The sequence below is a fragment of the Equus asinus genome, chromosome 24 (genome assembly GCF_041296235.1).
Source record: "Equus asinus isolate D_3611 breed Donkey chromosome 24, EquAss-T2T_v2, whole genome shotgun sequence".
In the NCBI taxonomy this organism is placed as follows: domain Eukaryota; kingdom Metazoa; phylum Chordata; class Mammalia; order Perissodactyla; family Equidae; genus Equus; species Equus asinus.
The window spans coordinates 36,507,198-36,520,789 of record NC_091813.1 but is presented as its reverse complement, the minus strand read 5'-3'; the positions used below and the strand labels follow the sequence as shown (position 1 = coordinate 36,520,789).

Sequence of the window (13,592 nt, the reverse complement as noted above, 5' to 3'; positions counted from 1 at the left end):
CATATCTTAAATTTTGATAACTGTTCTTAAACTGCTCTCCAGAAAGATTATACAAAGGGTATAGTTGACAAGAGTACCCATTTTTTGGTGTTAATTTTATTTATAGTTTTTTGGGTATTTTTCTTTTTTTGGCAATAGTGAAGTTTTTAATGTCATTGTTGCAGGTCTGTCAATCTTTTCTGTAGTGGTTTTTTAGCCTTTGCGGTCATGCTTTGAAAGTCTTTTGTGCTCCAAGATTATAAAGATATTCACCTAAAGTTTTCTGGTACATTAAGTTTTTGTTTTTGAATATTTATGGTTTAATATCTTTAAACTTGTTTTAAAAAAGATAATTACAGGGGGCTGGCCCCGTGGCCGAGTGGTTAAGTCCGTGCGCTCCGCTGCAGGCGGCCCAGTGTTTCGTTAGTTCGAATCCTGGGCGCGGACATGGCACTGCTCATCAGACCACGCTGAGGCAGCGTCCCACATGCCACAACTAGAAGAATACACAACTATGTACCGGGGGGGCTTTGGGGAGAAAAAGGAAAAAAAATAAAATCTTTAAAAAAAAAAAAAGATAATTACAGGATCTTTGTATTGGAGTCATTTTTATGGTAGAAAAATTTGAGGTACTTAAGAATTACTTTTTAGATAGTGTTAGTCTTAGCCAAGTTGTTGAAAACAGTTCTTATTTTTATTTTTCCTTGTTTTTGCTTTGCTGGTGCAAGGCCTAAAGTATGTACAAAACCTATCAGGTCTATACAATTAACCAGCTGTTCTTCGAGTACTCAGATTATACTCTTAAAGGTAAACTACAGAGACATACAAACAGCTTTAAAAATTTTATCTAGAATGCCTGAAGTTTTCTCTCTTTGCATTCTGGGGTTTATGTTATTTTTTTTTACAAAAGTGCAATATCTGATGACAGTCTTGGTAATATAAAGGAGATAAATAAGGTGAGATAGAGCAAAAGCGTTTTAAAAAAATAACCGTCTAATCCAAAGATTCTATGATTATTCTAATTATGGGCATTTTTTTCATGGGTTTGGGGAAAACTTGGGGAGAGCAAAACAAATGATTGATAATCAAAATTGCGTATAGTTTATCTTTTTTTGTTGTTGTTGTTATTGCTGTATCAGCTTTGTCCTTTTAATTGTACCAGGCTTCAAAACATCTTGAAGTTGGGTCCTTCATGAATTTAGTTCTGTGTTTATGAAGGAAGAGTTCTTAAAGTGGATATGACCTAAAATTACTGCCAGATTGAGAAAGCCTTGTTGTCTCTTAAAACAAAATGATCAATAGTCATTCTTCATTAGAAGTAATAAATTGTTTTTTATTTAACACACATACTTGTTTATATGTCAGACACTCTTGTTTTAAACTAGAATCTTAAACTCAGCTGACAGTTTCTTAGTGAGCAAATGTATGTTTCTAAAAATTTTACTAAAATATGACCGTGAATTTAAGGTTTAATATCTCTATGCTGTTCACTGTGTATCAATTCCTTCTACTCTAGTCATAGATCATAAGCAATTAAGTATAAATAATTATAGTGGTTCATATAGTACCTGGCACACAATGGGCATTTGATAAATCAATTGAATTTGAATTGTTACATTTTATAAATGTGCTATTTAGTAAAATGAAAAACTTGCACTGCATTTTTTAAATAAAACACTTTTAAATAGTTTTTAGAAAATGTCATTCTATTTCCTAGTTAAATTATCTGATCAATTTAATATTCAAGTCTAATAGCTTAATTAATTTTGAATATATTCTCACAGACTTACATGTAAAAGTCAACAAACAGACCCTTGCCACTTGTGTGAAGTGGCTATTTAACCATGAAATAAGCTATTTTTATTGCCATTGCCCTGTGGATACGTTCTTTCTGGCAGTGCTGTCCATATTTGGTGGCTGTGCATGGAGAGCCAGGTGGTGCTGAAAAGCATCGCACAGTGAAGCGTGGATATATCTAGGTTCGACATTTGTCATCCCTTACTGCTGAAGGGAAGGGTAAAATCTGTTTTTCCATATGTTTATGCTTTTTTTTCGCCTGCAGTTTTGTCCAGATGGTCTTATGAACATTGTTTACTTTAGGATGCTATCCCAGATGTTTTGAAAACTGATGAGTAAATGTGGTACACAGATACATAAATCATTTCCATGTTATGGTTTAGAAAATGCTATTCTTATAAGATTGAAATATAATTTATTTCTGGAAGTGTTTTCCCAAATGAATAATAAACATGTATTTATACGTATGTTATATTTTTATATATAGTTTATTTCCCCACCCACTCTTGTTTCTATGTTAATAAGCTAAAAAATATGGCAACGTTTATTAAGAATGTTAACAAAAGGAAATACTTTTGAGGAGTCATATTGGTTCAGGGTTCCATATACCCAAATCTGTAAGAATCTTGCCCTACTCTCTTTTGTAATTCTTCTCATCCTATATAAATTACTAAAGAGAAGTTAGGTAGTAAAATGACAATGGATTTGTTATCAAAAGATTATCATTATGATCTTGGGCAAATCACTTAATCAGTTGGAGACTGAGTTTTGTAAATGTAAATTCACAGTAACAGCCTTGCCCAAAAAGATGGAGTAATGCTTGGATAGAATTACTCTTTCATCTTAAGTCTCATAAAAATCACTAGGAAACCATCTAGTGGCAACAGCTGTAATGAGAGCCTGAACCTGCCAACTCGAGGCTCTAGTTGGGATCTCAGGTATAATTAAGAGATGACTGCTGTCATTTGCACACCCAGCCAGGATCCGGGTGGGGCCTCCTCTTGTTTGTGCAGTGCTTCTCAAGCACTGACTGGCTTTTCAGCTTTGCTTTGCCATTCACTTGCAGGTTTGAATACTGTCTGGCCTTTTCCCACTTTTCCTTTTTTCCATGCCTGGCCTCTGCACTTCCAGGACCTTCTCCATTGATTTTTACCAACCTTTGCCCCCAAGCTCTAGTATGCAGTTTAATTCTTATCACTTATTTTAATATCGGAAGGACAAGAAAAGAGGTTTCTCTTGCTAGTTCTTATCTGTGTTTACTGGGAATTCTAGGGTTGGGAGTTAAAAACTACTCTTTAGTATCTGGACAATGGACATCCAGTAACAACAATAATGTTTAAAGAATAAAGCAGGAATAAAGGAAAAAAAAGGTAATAGGGTTTATGAAAAAATATTGCATCGCAGGATAAGAGAAAAGTTGTTAAGACTTGAAAGAGAAATCTTTTCCATGTGATAGGTTTGCTTAATGAAACATCTTAGAAACCACCATTTTTCTTTCTGAGGTAAAATGTTTCCACATGTTAAAAAGAAAAGCTAAGAAATTATGAAAACCGCAAAGTCAATATAAAAGGCAAAACTCATATTAGCAGTTCAGAAAATCCAATTCGAAACAAGAGATAAACTTGAGGAAAAAAACCGAGAAAGTACAGAAAATGAATAAAGAGAAGAAAAAAGTGAGAATAGATAAACAATGGACATGAAAGATAGCTCATGAAGATAGGGATTTTGGCACAAATAACAATTTTTGGAGGTCTCTCTGGGCTGTTTTTCACACACATACTGCTTACCATGCCAGGTGCTTTGCAAATAGTAGCTCGTTTAATCCTTATGAAAACCCCATGAGAAAATGTGTTAATTTGGTTGATACTGGAGCCCCATATCTAGATGGCTTTTCTTTGGCAAAAGTCACAGGTGCCAAGTCAAGCTGTATTTGAACCAACAGGGTGTGCATGACATCAGTCTGCCAGTACCCAAGACTAAAGTTTCTCTTTCTGGTGTTTGTATTCTGCTCCTGTCCCTGGGAACAGGGCCATCTCTATCCTGTTCATCTCCTCTGATGCCGTTGTGCACAAGGGGCAGTGGGGTGAGGAGGGCATGTTTTAACTTCTTTCCTCTTAAGAACTCATCAGAGACATAGAGGGCTAAAATTGTACTGTATTTGCTGTTTAATCTTGTAGGTTTTCATTTATATTGAATTTTTATTATGTGTGTTCTCCCCAACATCACACTCCTGTGGAAGAAGGAACAGACATAAGAGACATTCTCTGATCTCCATCAGTCTGATTGGAGAGAGAGACAGCCAAATGTTTAAAAGTTAATTAGCAATGCAAGGCAGCATATCAGTATTAGATGAATAAAACATACAATTCTGAAGAATTATAAAATGTGAATGTTGAAAGGAATTTTAAAAACATTCAGTTAAAACCAAAAGATTTGAGAACTTGGGAATTTCCTGTCAACTTCAAGTTATGATGATTCAGAAAGTAGTCTGCTGTTAAATAGATATAGTCAACCATGTCAGTTTATGAATGTTGGGAACTGTTCTTCATTTTCACATTGTCGTTAGACATGATGAACTGATATTTTAATTTGCAAGTCTGCATTAATTATGCAAGTTGTTAAGCCCAAAACATGCACTTATGTACCATACACTTAGGTATTTTACTTTTTATATTATAATATAATTCTGTTAATTTTTTTTTTTTTTAAAGGAAGATTTTTTTTTTTTTAAAGATTTTATTTTTCCTTTTTCTCCCCAAAGCCCCCTGGTACATAGTTTCATATTCTTCGTTGTGGGTCCTTCTAGTTGTGGCATGTGGGACGCTGCCTCAGCGTGGTTTGATGAGCAGTGCCATGTCCGCGCCCAGGATTCGAACCAACGAAACACTGGGCCGCCTGCAGCGGAGCGCGCGAACCCAACCACTCGGCCACGGGGCCAGCCCCTCTGTTAATTTTTTTTTAACTTTTTATTTTGACAGTTTCAAACCGAGTGAAAAGCTGTAAGAACATTACCAAAAAATTTGCCACTTTATGGTGATTTTCTAATTCCATCATTTCTTCTGTTCATTAGTTGGCATTCTCTTGTAAGGAAGAGTTTTCTCCCTTTTATTCTCATTTTAAAATCTATTTACTATTGATCCAGACATGTTCATTTTGTTGCGTGAGTAGTGATTTACTAGTGCCCTTCTCTATTTTGATATTGAGATTGGACCGGTGGGAACTTACTCGAAATGATGCCCCTGTATTTTGACATTTCACTTTTTTGAGCACTTATTTTCTGGCACAACAAAAATGTTATAGGCTCATTTGCCTCTTTGCTGCCCTAGGTTTAGAATCAGCCTTTCCTTCAAGGAATCTTCATTCCTTCTAATGGGGAATGGTATTTAGAAACCAAGATCTCGATCTTTTTCTACTTGTTTTTTTACTTTATCCTTTAATATTTTTAATTCATCTGAAATTTATTCTGCAATGTAGTGTGAGATACAGATGTGTATATTAAATGAATTAAAATTATTTGCTTTAGCAGTAAGATACAAAACCAGAGGCATTGTGTTTGTATTCTTGTCCTTCAGGAACACTGATTCACCAGAAAAATCTCATTTAATTTTAAATAAGATACTTAAATTATGTCAGATGATACATACTTAATTTTACATCTCATGTCAGTTATGTTTTCTCTAACTTAGGTGCATTTTCTAGAGTCATAAAACTTTGTGAAGAAAAATGTGAAATAGATGAAAAGATGAAAGCAAGGAAGGGTAGCAGTGGACCGTCTGTAAAAGGAATTACGAATTTAGGAAATACTTGCTTTTTTAATGCAGTCATGCAGGTAAGAGCCATCAGAAAGCTTTGTAAAATGTAAAAGATTATTTTAATTAATTTGTATTTATTGGCACATCTATAGACTGTCAGATGACTGCTAAATGATCATCTAGAAATTTCTCTGTTTTCTTTTTGTTTGTTTCAGGCTATTGTTAGCCACTGTCATACACATACATGTGCCTTTTTTCTACATTGCATCTGAAAGGTCTTCTCTGTATTTTTCCATGGTTATATCAGTAATAGTGACATTTATTAAATGTGAAATGTGTTCAATTAAATTTTTTAAAACTTTAAAACATTTTTTTGCTATGCTAGATGAAATTTGAAACTTTGAGAGAGTATTTATTCCATAAAATAAGAGGCATATTATAACTGAATCTGAACACTTTTGTTTTTGCTTAGAACTTGGCACAGTCTTACATTCTTACTGAACTGATGAATGAGAGCAAAGAAAATGGTACAAAACTGAAGATTTCTCCTTCCTCAGACTCTCAGCTGGTAAGAAGTGTAACTGTCTGGGTAATCACTCTTTTCAGATGGGCCACTGATGTTGCTGAACTCTCCCTCTCTTTCTCAGAACTATCAACTGTAGATATCAGCTATCTATCTCAGCACGAGAGATGGTAGTCAGAGGATTTGAAAAAAATTGTTCAAAAGCATTTAGTGAAAATAATCAGATTTAAAACTTCTAAAATCATAACTTTAAGATATGTTATTATTCAAACATGTTATGGGTCAAACAATGCAAAAGTTGTGAGGCTGCTTTCAAACAAACATACTAGAAAAAAACAAAAGGGGTTTGACTTTTGTTGAGCAAAATGACTAGGACCTGTTTTGTGGTTACTGGTGACATTTTCTTAAAATAGCATTTGCGTTTTTTAAAGAGAGATTTATTTTTAATAGTGAGCGTCTAAAGGTTTTTTGGAGCCTAGTCTGATAATGGGTTTTTAAGCTAGTGAGAAATTTAAAAAAGAAGGAAAACAGCCTCTAACATTCAGAAGCTGGCCTGGCACCCACAGTTAGGCCCTGTTTTTCAAACAATCTCACAGAATACCAACCTAGGCTAGGTTACCCTAAGACAGAAATGAGTCAAAGCAAGGCTACTTCATAATTTTGTCTAAACACAGACAAAAACAAGATTACCACTTAGAAAACCCCAAACACCCTCTCTCTTGGCCAAAATAAGTGACTGCTACTTCTTTACTAGTTATAGCTTTATCCTCATTCTAGCCTCCACCTGCTAAAGGTGAGATTTATCGAGATACCCTATCGGAGAATTACCCCCACTTTTTTCTGACAGCATTCAATCAAGAGCAGAGCTCCACTTCCTTAGACTCTTCCCCCAAATTACCTGATCCTATGTGCGTTCTTTCGAATACCCTCTTATTGAGACCGCCTGCCCCCATGTTCCCCATGGCGTGTGTTCTCCCTCAGTGCAACAAGTAATAAACCCACCTTGTTCAACTACAGGTGTGTTCCTGGTGGTCTTTGGCTGGAGGGCGTTGATACTAGTAATAATGATTTTAGTTAGAAATTAAAGTGTGTGTTTCAGAGGGAGAGAGAGAGTATTTATAGCTCGTGATCTAGCTTTTCAAAACATATAAGAAAGAGGCCTTCTAAAAATTCTTAGCCAATGTAGTAATTGATTTTTCTTCCAAGGAGGCAGTTTTGAAGGACAATATTGTTGTGTTTTTTTGTTGAAAAGGCGGCCTGTAAACTCAGTGCCTGTTCAGCCCCTTACAGGTTTTATGGTAGATCCCAGTGCTCTCTTCTAAAGTGTAGTGAGGTAGTGAAGACTACTTCGGTAAATGGAAGTTAATGCTTAGTCGTTTGAAAAGATTTCCTATTGAATATGATTGGGTGTTAAGTTTAAGTATTTCACACATGGAGCTGTGTCTCCAGATTACTGTATGGCATTTAGATGTAACTGATCACTTGAGGTTTGTGTCATTCTAAGAGGGAAGTTTTCAAACCCTAGGTCTTAGGTTTTAGGACATACAGTTGACGTAAGCTGTGGGACTGTTGGTGTAGATCACCACTCTTTCAATCTCCAGTTTTACTTTGTCCTTTGTAACCTGTATACCTTTTGTTTTTTTTCCTTACCTTCTTGTGCTGGCTCCAACCACCAGTAACTTGTTGAATAGAAGAGATGAGAGCAGACATTCTTTCCTTAATCCCCAAATTAGAGGAAAAAATTCAGTCTTTCTCTGTTAAGAATGAAGTTAACTAGGTTTTTCATAGATGTCCCTGATAAGGTTGAGGACATTCCCTTCTGTTCCTAGTTTTCTGAGAGTTTCATCATGAATGGATGTTGAATTTTGTCAAATGCTTTTCCTGCATCTGTTGAGATTATCATGTGGTTTTTCTTTTGTTCTCTGTTAATGTGGTAAATTTTTTCAAATGTTAAACCTGTCTTGTATTCCTGGGACAAACTCTCCTCAGTTATGATGTATTATTATTCTTATATGTTGCTGGATTCAGTTTGTTAGTATTTATATACATATCAGCAGTGTGCTTACTTTAAAAAACTTTTTCGTAAACTATTCATAAGAAAAGAGTACCTTGTAAGTGTATAGCTGATTGAATTTTCACGGACTGAACACAATGAACTGAAACTAGCCATCAGTTTGCTCAAGATACAGAACACTACCAGCAGCTGGAAGCCCCCCTCAGGCTCACTCCGTCCACTCCCTCCCGACCCCACAAGGATAGCCACTAACCTGGTTTCCAACAGGACAGATTAGTTTTGCCTGTTTTAATATTGCACATAAATGAAATCATACAATATCACTCTTGTATCTGGCTTCTTTCTGTCAACACGTGTGTATGAGTCATCCATAAAGCATTCTCATCAGCAAACTTACTTTTGTTTTCACAGTTTAAGTGTGTTTTTAAAAACTAGGGTTATTTACTCACTTAAATTCTGAAGTTTTTTATTTTGTCTAAAAATGCTTTAGTTGGGAGTAGAGGATAGTATACCTTAGTGCTTAGGCTTTGAAACTGCCTTAGATGTTATTTATTTATTTTTTTGGTGAGGGAGATTTGCCCTGAGGTAACATCCAAGGCCAATCCTCCTTTTTTTGCTTGAGGAAGAGTAGCCCTGAGCTAATGTCCGTGCCAGTTGTCCTCCACTTTATATGTGGGAGGCTGCCACAGTATAGCTGGTGAGTGGAGCAGGTCTGTGCCCAGGATCCGAACCTGCGAACCCAGGCCACTGAAGCGGGGCACACAGACCTTTAAGCCCTTGGCCATGGGGCCAGCCCCTTAGATTTTATTTTTGACCCTTGAGGTAACTTTCAATTTACTTAACATAGCAAAAAGCACTTTTGATGTTCAAAAACTATGGAAAATTATAACTTGTCCTTTCTGTGATTTTAGCCAGATGGTGGATTTTTAAGGATAGTTGGTATGTAATACATATGTAACAGGTATTTCATGAATACGTGAATTAGATAACATATTTGATAGTTACCTTAGAGGATAACATTTTGTAATGTCCGAGAATTATATTTGGGGTCTGTTTTTTATTTGTTTTCTGTAAGAAGAGGGGGTTACTGGTGAAGACAACATTTTAAAAAACAAAACTTTGTGGGGAAAAAAAATTCTAGAATAAAGTGTGTTGATCCTTCACACAATTTCAGCTGCTTTTGCCAAGCTTCATGTGACTCTCCTTTAATGATGGGAGACGATGTACAAATTTTGTGACGTAATATCCAATTCCTTATTTTTTTAGTGAAATATTCAGAGAAGAGAAGTGTTTGGAGTTTTGCTAATAAATATAATTTGTGATTATTTGTGGAGATGTACAAATAGCAAGTGGATGAGTAATTTTACTTTTAGGACCGCACATTAAGGGACAGTTACAAACAACTAAAGATTGGTAATTTCACTCTTCAGCTGATAGTTTCATTTAGTAAAAGGCAGAGGATATGAGAATACCTGTATTTTTCAAGGTAAGGCATTTGATTCTGTTTTCCATTTTTATATATTCATTTTGTATATGAGGGAATGAAGTTTCTTACTACACTCGAGGCGATTTGGTTGTCATTTAAACAAAGTATAACTCTTAGATTTTTAATAATATTTTAAAATTTTATATTTCTGACATAGAGTTGATCATGTTTTTAAAGGACCCATTAGTGGTGGAACTTTCAAGCCCCGGACCATTGACCTCAGCCTTGTTCCTGTTTCTTCACAGCATGAAGGAGACTGAAAAAGGACCGCTTTCTCCTAAAGTTCTTTTTAATCAGCTTTGTCAGAAGTGGGTGCATCTACTTTCTTAATATAAATAATCATGAGTTACAAAATCGAATGTATTTATCACTTAATATGAGTAGTTTCATTCTTTCTCTAACATTGCTGTTATTGCCTAGACTACCAAGAGAAAGAATTAACATTTGTTTAGTTGCAGCTCTGTGCTTTTTGTAAATTATATATCATAATACTCTGAAAAAGAGATTGTTTATCCCTATTTTATGTATAAGGAAACTGAGACTCACAGAAGTTGAGTAGCTTACCTAGCTTCATGGTGACAAAGCCAGGATTCAAACCGGGGTCTGTCCTGGCTCAGAAGCCCATGGGAATACATGAAGTAAGAAAAGTATAGAATTGTAAACTAAAGGTGCTATAATCACTAATCTAGTTTCCTTGTTTTTAAAGATGAGCTATGAGGCAAATAGAGTTTAAGTGAATTTGTCAAGATATTCCAGTATGTTTAAAAACAAAATCCCTGTGTGCCTGGAAATAAAACACATACCATAAAGGAGCTGACTTGACTTTAGTGCATTAATTTATTCTTTCATCTAGAAAATGGAGAGCTTACTTGGTGACAGGTACTTGCTAGAATCCAGGAGTACACAACATATAATGTGTTAAAAATGGACCCTGTCATGGAGTGCATAGACTTGCACAGTCCACAATTACCAAAATATATAGAAACAAAATTCTTTCAACATAAACTTGTGTTTTTCGGTATCTACAGGCTTTAAAATTCCATTTCAATTCAAGCTAGTTATCCTGTGCCATGTATCATGTCCAATGTAGTATTGTTGACTATAGATACAATGTTGAACAGCAGACCTCTAGAGCGTATTCATCTTGCTTGAATGAAACTTTATGCCCATTGATTAGCAACTCTTCATATCCTCCTCACCCCCACCCCCGGCAATTACCATTCCACTCTCTGATTCTATGAAGTTGATTCTTTTAGATTCCTTATATAAATGGAATCATGTAGTATTTGTCTTTCTGTGACTGGCTTATTTCACTTAGCATAACGTGCCATGGTATTTTAAATGTAGTCCAAAATATAGAGGGTTTATTATGTTTCACTGGGTTGGCAAATGCTATTTTTTCAAAGCCTGAGGAACAAAAAAGCCCTCAAAATAGTCTCAGACATGGATGCTTCATAGAGTTAAAAAATTTTTAGGACATTATGTGCTTTAGAAATTTGCTTGTGACTCTGCGAAAAATAATTTTGTTTTGTATCATTTCATTCTGGTTTTATAAAGATCTATAAAATTTTAAAAATTATTAAAATAAGTACTCATGGATAAAAATTCAAACTATTATCTGTTATTCTTTTCAAAAGTGATTATGCATACGCAGACATATGCAAATTATTTACAATTTGCTTGTCTTGCTTAATGTATTTTGTACATCTTTCTGTATTAGTACATGTGGATATAACTTATTTGATTTTACATATGTATATATGTGTGTGTATATATGCATGTGTGTATGTGTGTGTACATATTTATAGAATTGCACTTGTGAGAGTACATCTATAGGATAAATAGGATTACTGGATCAAACTATTTGAAAACATTCAAAAATTGCATTTTCTTTTGCTTTATTTTGTTTAAGAAGAGATATACATTTTAAAAAGTGATTTAAAAAAAAGTCAGGTGAAGATTTAAGCTCAGTTGGGTCTGTTTTGGTCTCTGTTCTATAGTGTTGATCTGTGTGTCTCTCCTTACCCCATTACTGCTCTGTCTTGATTACTGTGGTTTCATAGGAAGTCTTGGAATTGGATAGTGTGAGTTCTCGAATTTTCCTCTTTTTTTTTCTTTGAACTATTCTAGATTCTTTGCTTTTTTGTATGAATTTTAGAATCAGTTTGTCAACTGAGATTGCATTGAATGTGTAGATCAATTTGGAGAGAAATGGCAGCTTAACAATGTTGCATCTTCCTATGCGTGATTATGACATATCTTTTCAGTTATTTGATTTCTCTCATCAAAGTTTTGTGTGAACAAATCCTGCATATATTTTCTTAGATTTACCTTAAGAATTTCATGTTTTTTAATGCTGTTTATTGTAAATTGGTACTTTTAAAACAATTTCCAATTGTTCATTACTAATTTATGGAAATACAGTTGATTTTTGTATAGTGACCTTGTTTCTTGCTGCCTTGCTCAATTCACTTACTGGTTATAGCAGCTTTATGTAGAATCTTTTCCTATGTAGACAATAATGTCATTGGTAAATAAAGACCATTTTATTCCTTCCTTTCCAATCTGTATCCTTTTATATCTTTTTATTACCTTATATCACTGTCAAGGACCTCTAGTATAATGGTGAAGTGTGGAGTGGGCATCCTTGCTTTGTTCTTGATATCAGGGGCAGAGCATGTAGTCTTTCATTCTTAAGTACGATAATAGCTGTAGGTTTTTCATAGATGCCTTTTATCAGGTTGAGGAAATTCTCATTCCTAGTTTCTTCTGAGAGTTCCTATCAAGAATGGGTATTGGTGGGGCCAGCTCGGTGGCTCATTGGTTAAGTTTGCATGTTTCACTTTGGTGGCCCGGGGTTCGCTGGTTCAGATCCTGGGTGCAGACATGGCACCACTTGTCAAGCCATGCTGTGGTAGGCATCCCACATATAAAGTAGAGGAAGATGGGCATGGATGTTAGCTCAGGGCTAATCTTCCTAAAAAAAAAAAAAAAAGAATAGATATTGGTACACCTTGATTCCTTGCCCACAGAAACCATGAGATAATAAATGTTTGTTATTTTTTAAGAAAAAAGAATGGATATTGGATTTTATCAAATGTTTTTTCTGTATTTATTGAAATAATCATGGGTTTTAAAAAAATCTGTTGAAAACAGTGAATTGTGTTAATGGATGTTCTGAGTAGCTTTAATGAAGTATATTTGACATACAATAAACTGTACATATTTAAAGTGTACTAATGTTTAGTTTTGACATATATGTACAGTTGTGATTCCATGGCCACAATCAATATGATGAATCTATTCATTACCCCTAAAAGTTTTCTTGGGCCCCTCTCTGCACTCCCTCCCTTAAGCCTTGGCCCTGGGCTTCTGCCTACCTGTTTGTTGGGGTTTTTTTGTGTGAGGAAGATTGGCCCTGAGCTCACATCTATTGCCAGCCTTCCTCTTTTTGCTTGAGGAAGATTGTCCCTGAGCTGACATCTGTGCCAATCCTCATCTATTTTGTATGTGGGATGCTGCCATACAGGGTTTGATGAGTGCTGTGTAGGTCCATGCCCAGGATCCTAACCCGTGAACCCTAGGCTACTGAAGCAGAGTGTGCGAACCCAACCACTATGGCACCAGGCTGGCCCCTCCACCCACCTTCTTTTTTTTTTGTCACTATAGATTAGTTTCCATTTTTTAGAATTCTATATAAATGGAATCATACAACATGTACTCTGTTTTATCTGACTTTTTCACTTGGCCTAATTATTTGAGATTCATCTGTGTTGTGTATGCATTGATTGATTTTTCTAAGTTGAACCAATCTCTTGAAGTTTCTGTTATAGTCATATATTGCATAATAAAGTTTCAGTCAATGACAGACCTCATATATGACAGTAGCTCCATAAGATTAGTACCATATAGCCTAGGTGTGTAGTAGGCTATCCCATCTAGGCTTGTGAACGTACACTCTATGATGTTGGCACAATGACGAAATTGTCTAAAGATGCATTTCTCAGAAAGTCATTAAGTGATGCATGACGTAATGGTGAT

The 13,592-nt window shown here is 35.3% G+C and overlaps 1 protein-coding gene and 1 long non-coding RNA gene across 8 annotated transcripts in view; one reads left to right on the top strand and one right to left on the bottom strand.

Annotated features, from left to right (window-relative positions):
• The window catches only part of USP45 (ubiquitin specific peptidase 45), a 65,823-nt gene that overhangs the window by 20,461 nt on the left and 31,770 nt on the right, over positions 1 to 13,592 (top strand). For 5 of the 6 annotated variants that reach the window (XM_044757371.2, XM_044757370.2, XM_044757372.2 and 2 more), the window contains exons 6-8: positions 5,463 to 5,605; positions 6,001 to 6,096; positions 9,729 to 9,859. In XM_044757371.2, the coding sequence (XP_044613306.1) occupies positions 5,463 to 5,605; positions 6,001 to 6,096; positions 9,729 to 9,859 (370 nt within the window). Of the gene's footprint in view, positions 1 to 5,442; positions 5,606 to 6,000; positions 6,097 to 9,728; positions 9,860 to 13,592 lie in introns of all 6 variants that reach the window. The other variant, XM_070496489.1, reaches the window with a different exon arrangement.
• Positions 11,461 to 13,592, bottom strand: part of LOC123280389 (uncharacterized) — a 40,196-nt gene continuing 38,064 nt past the window's right edge. Inside the window, exon 3 of one of the 2 annotated variants that reach the window (XR_006519246.2) lies at positions 11,461 to 12,528. This is a non-coding gene — a long non-coding RNA (uncharacterized lncRNA). The remainder of the gene's footprint in view (positions 12,529 to 13,592) is intronic. The other variant, XR_011497791.1, reaches the window with a different exon arrangement.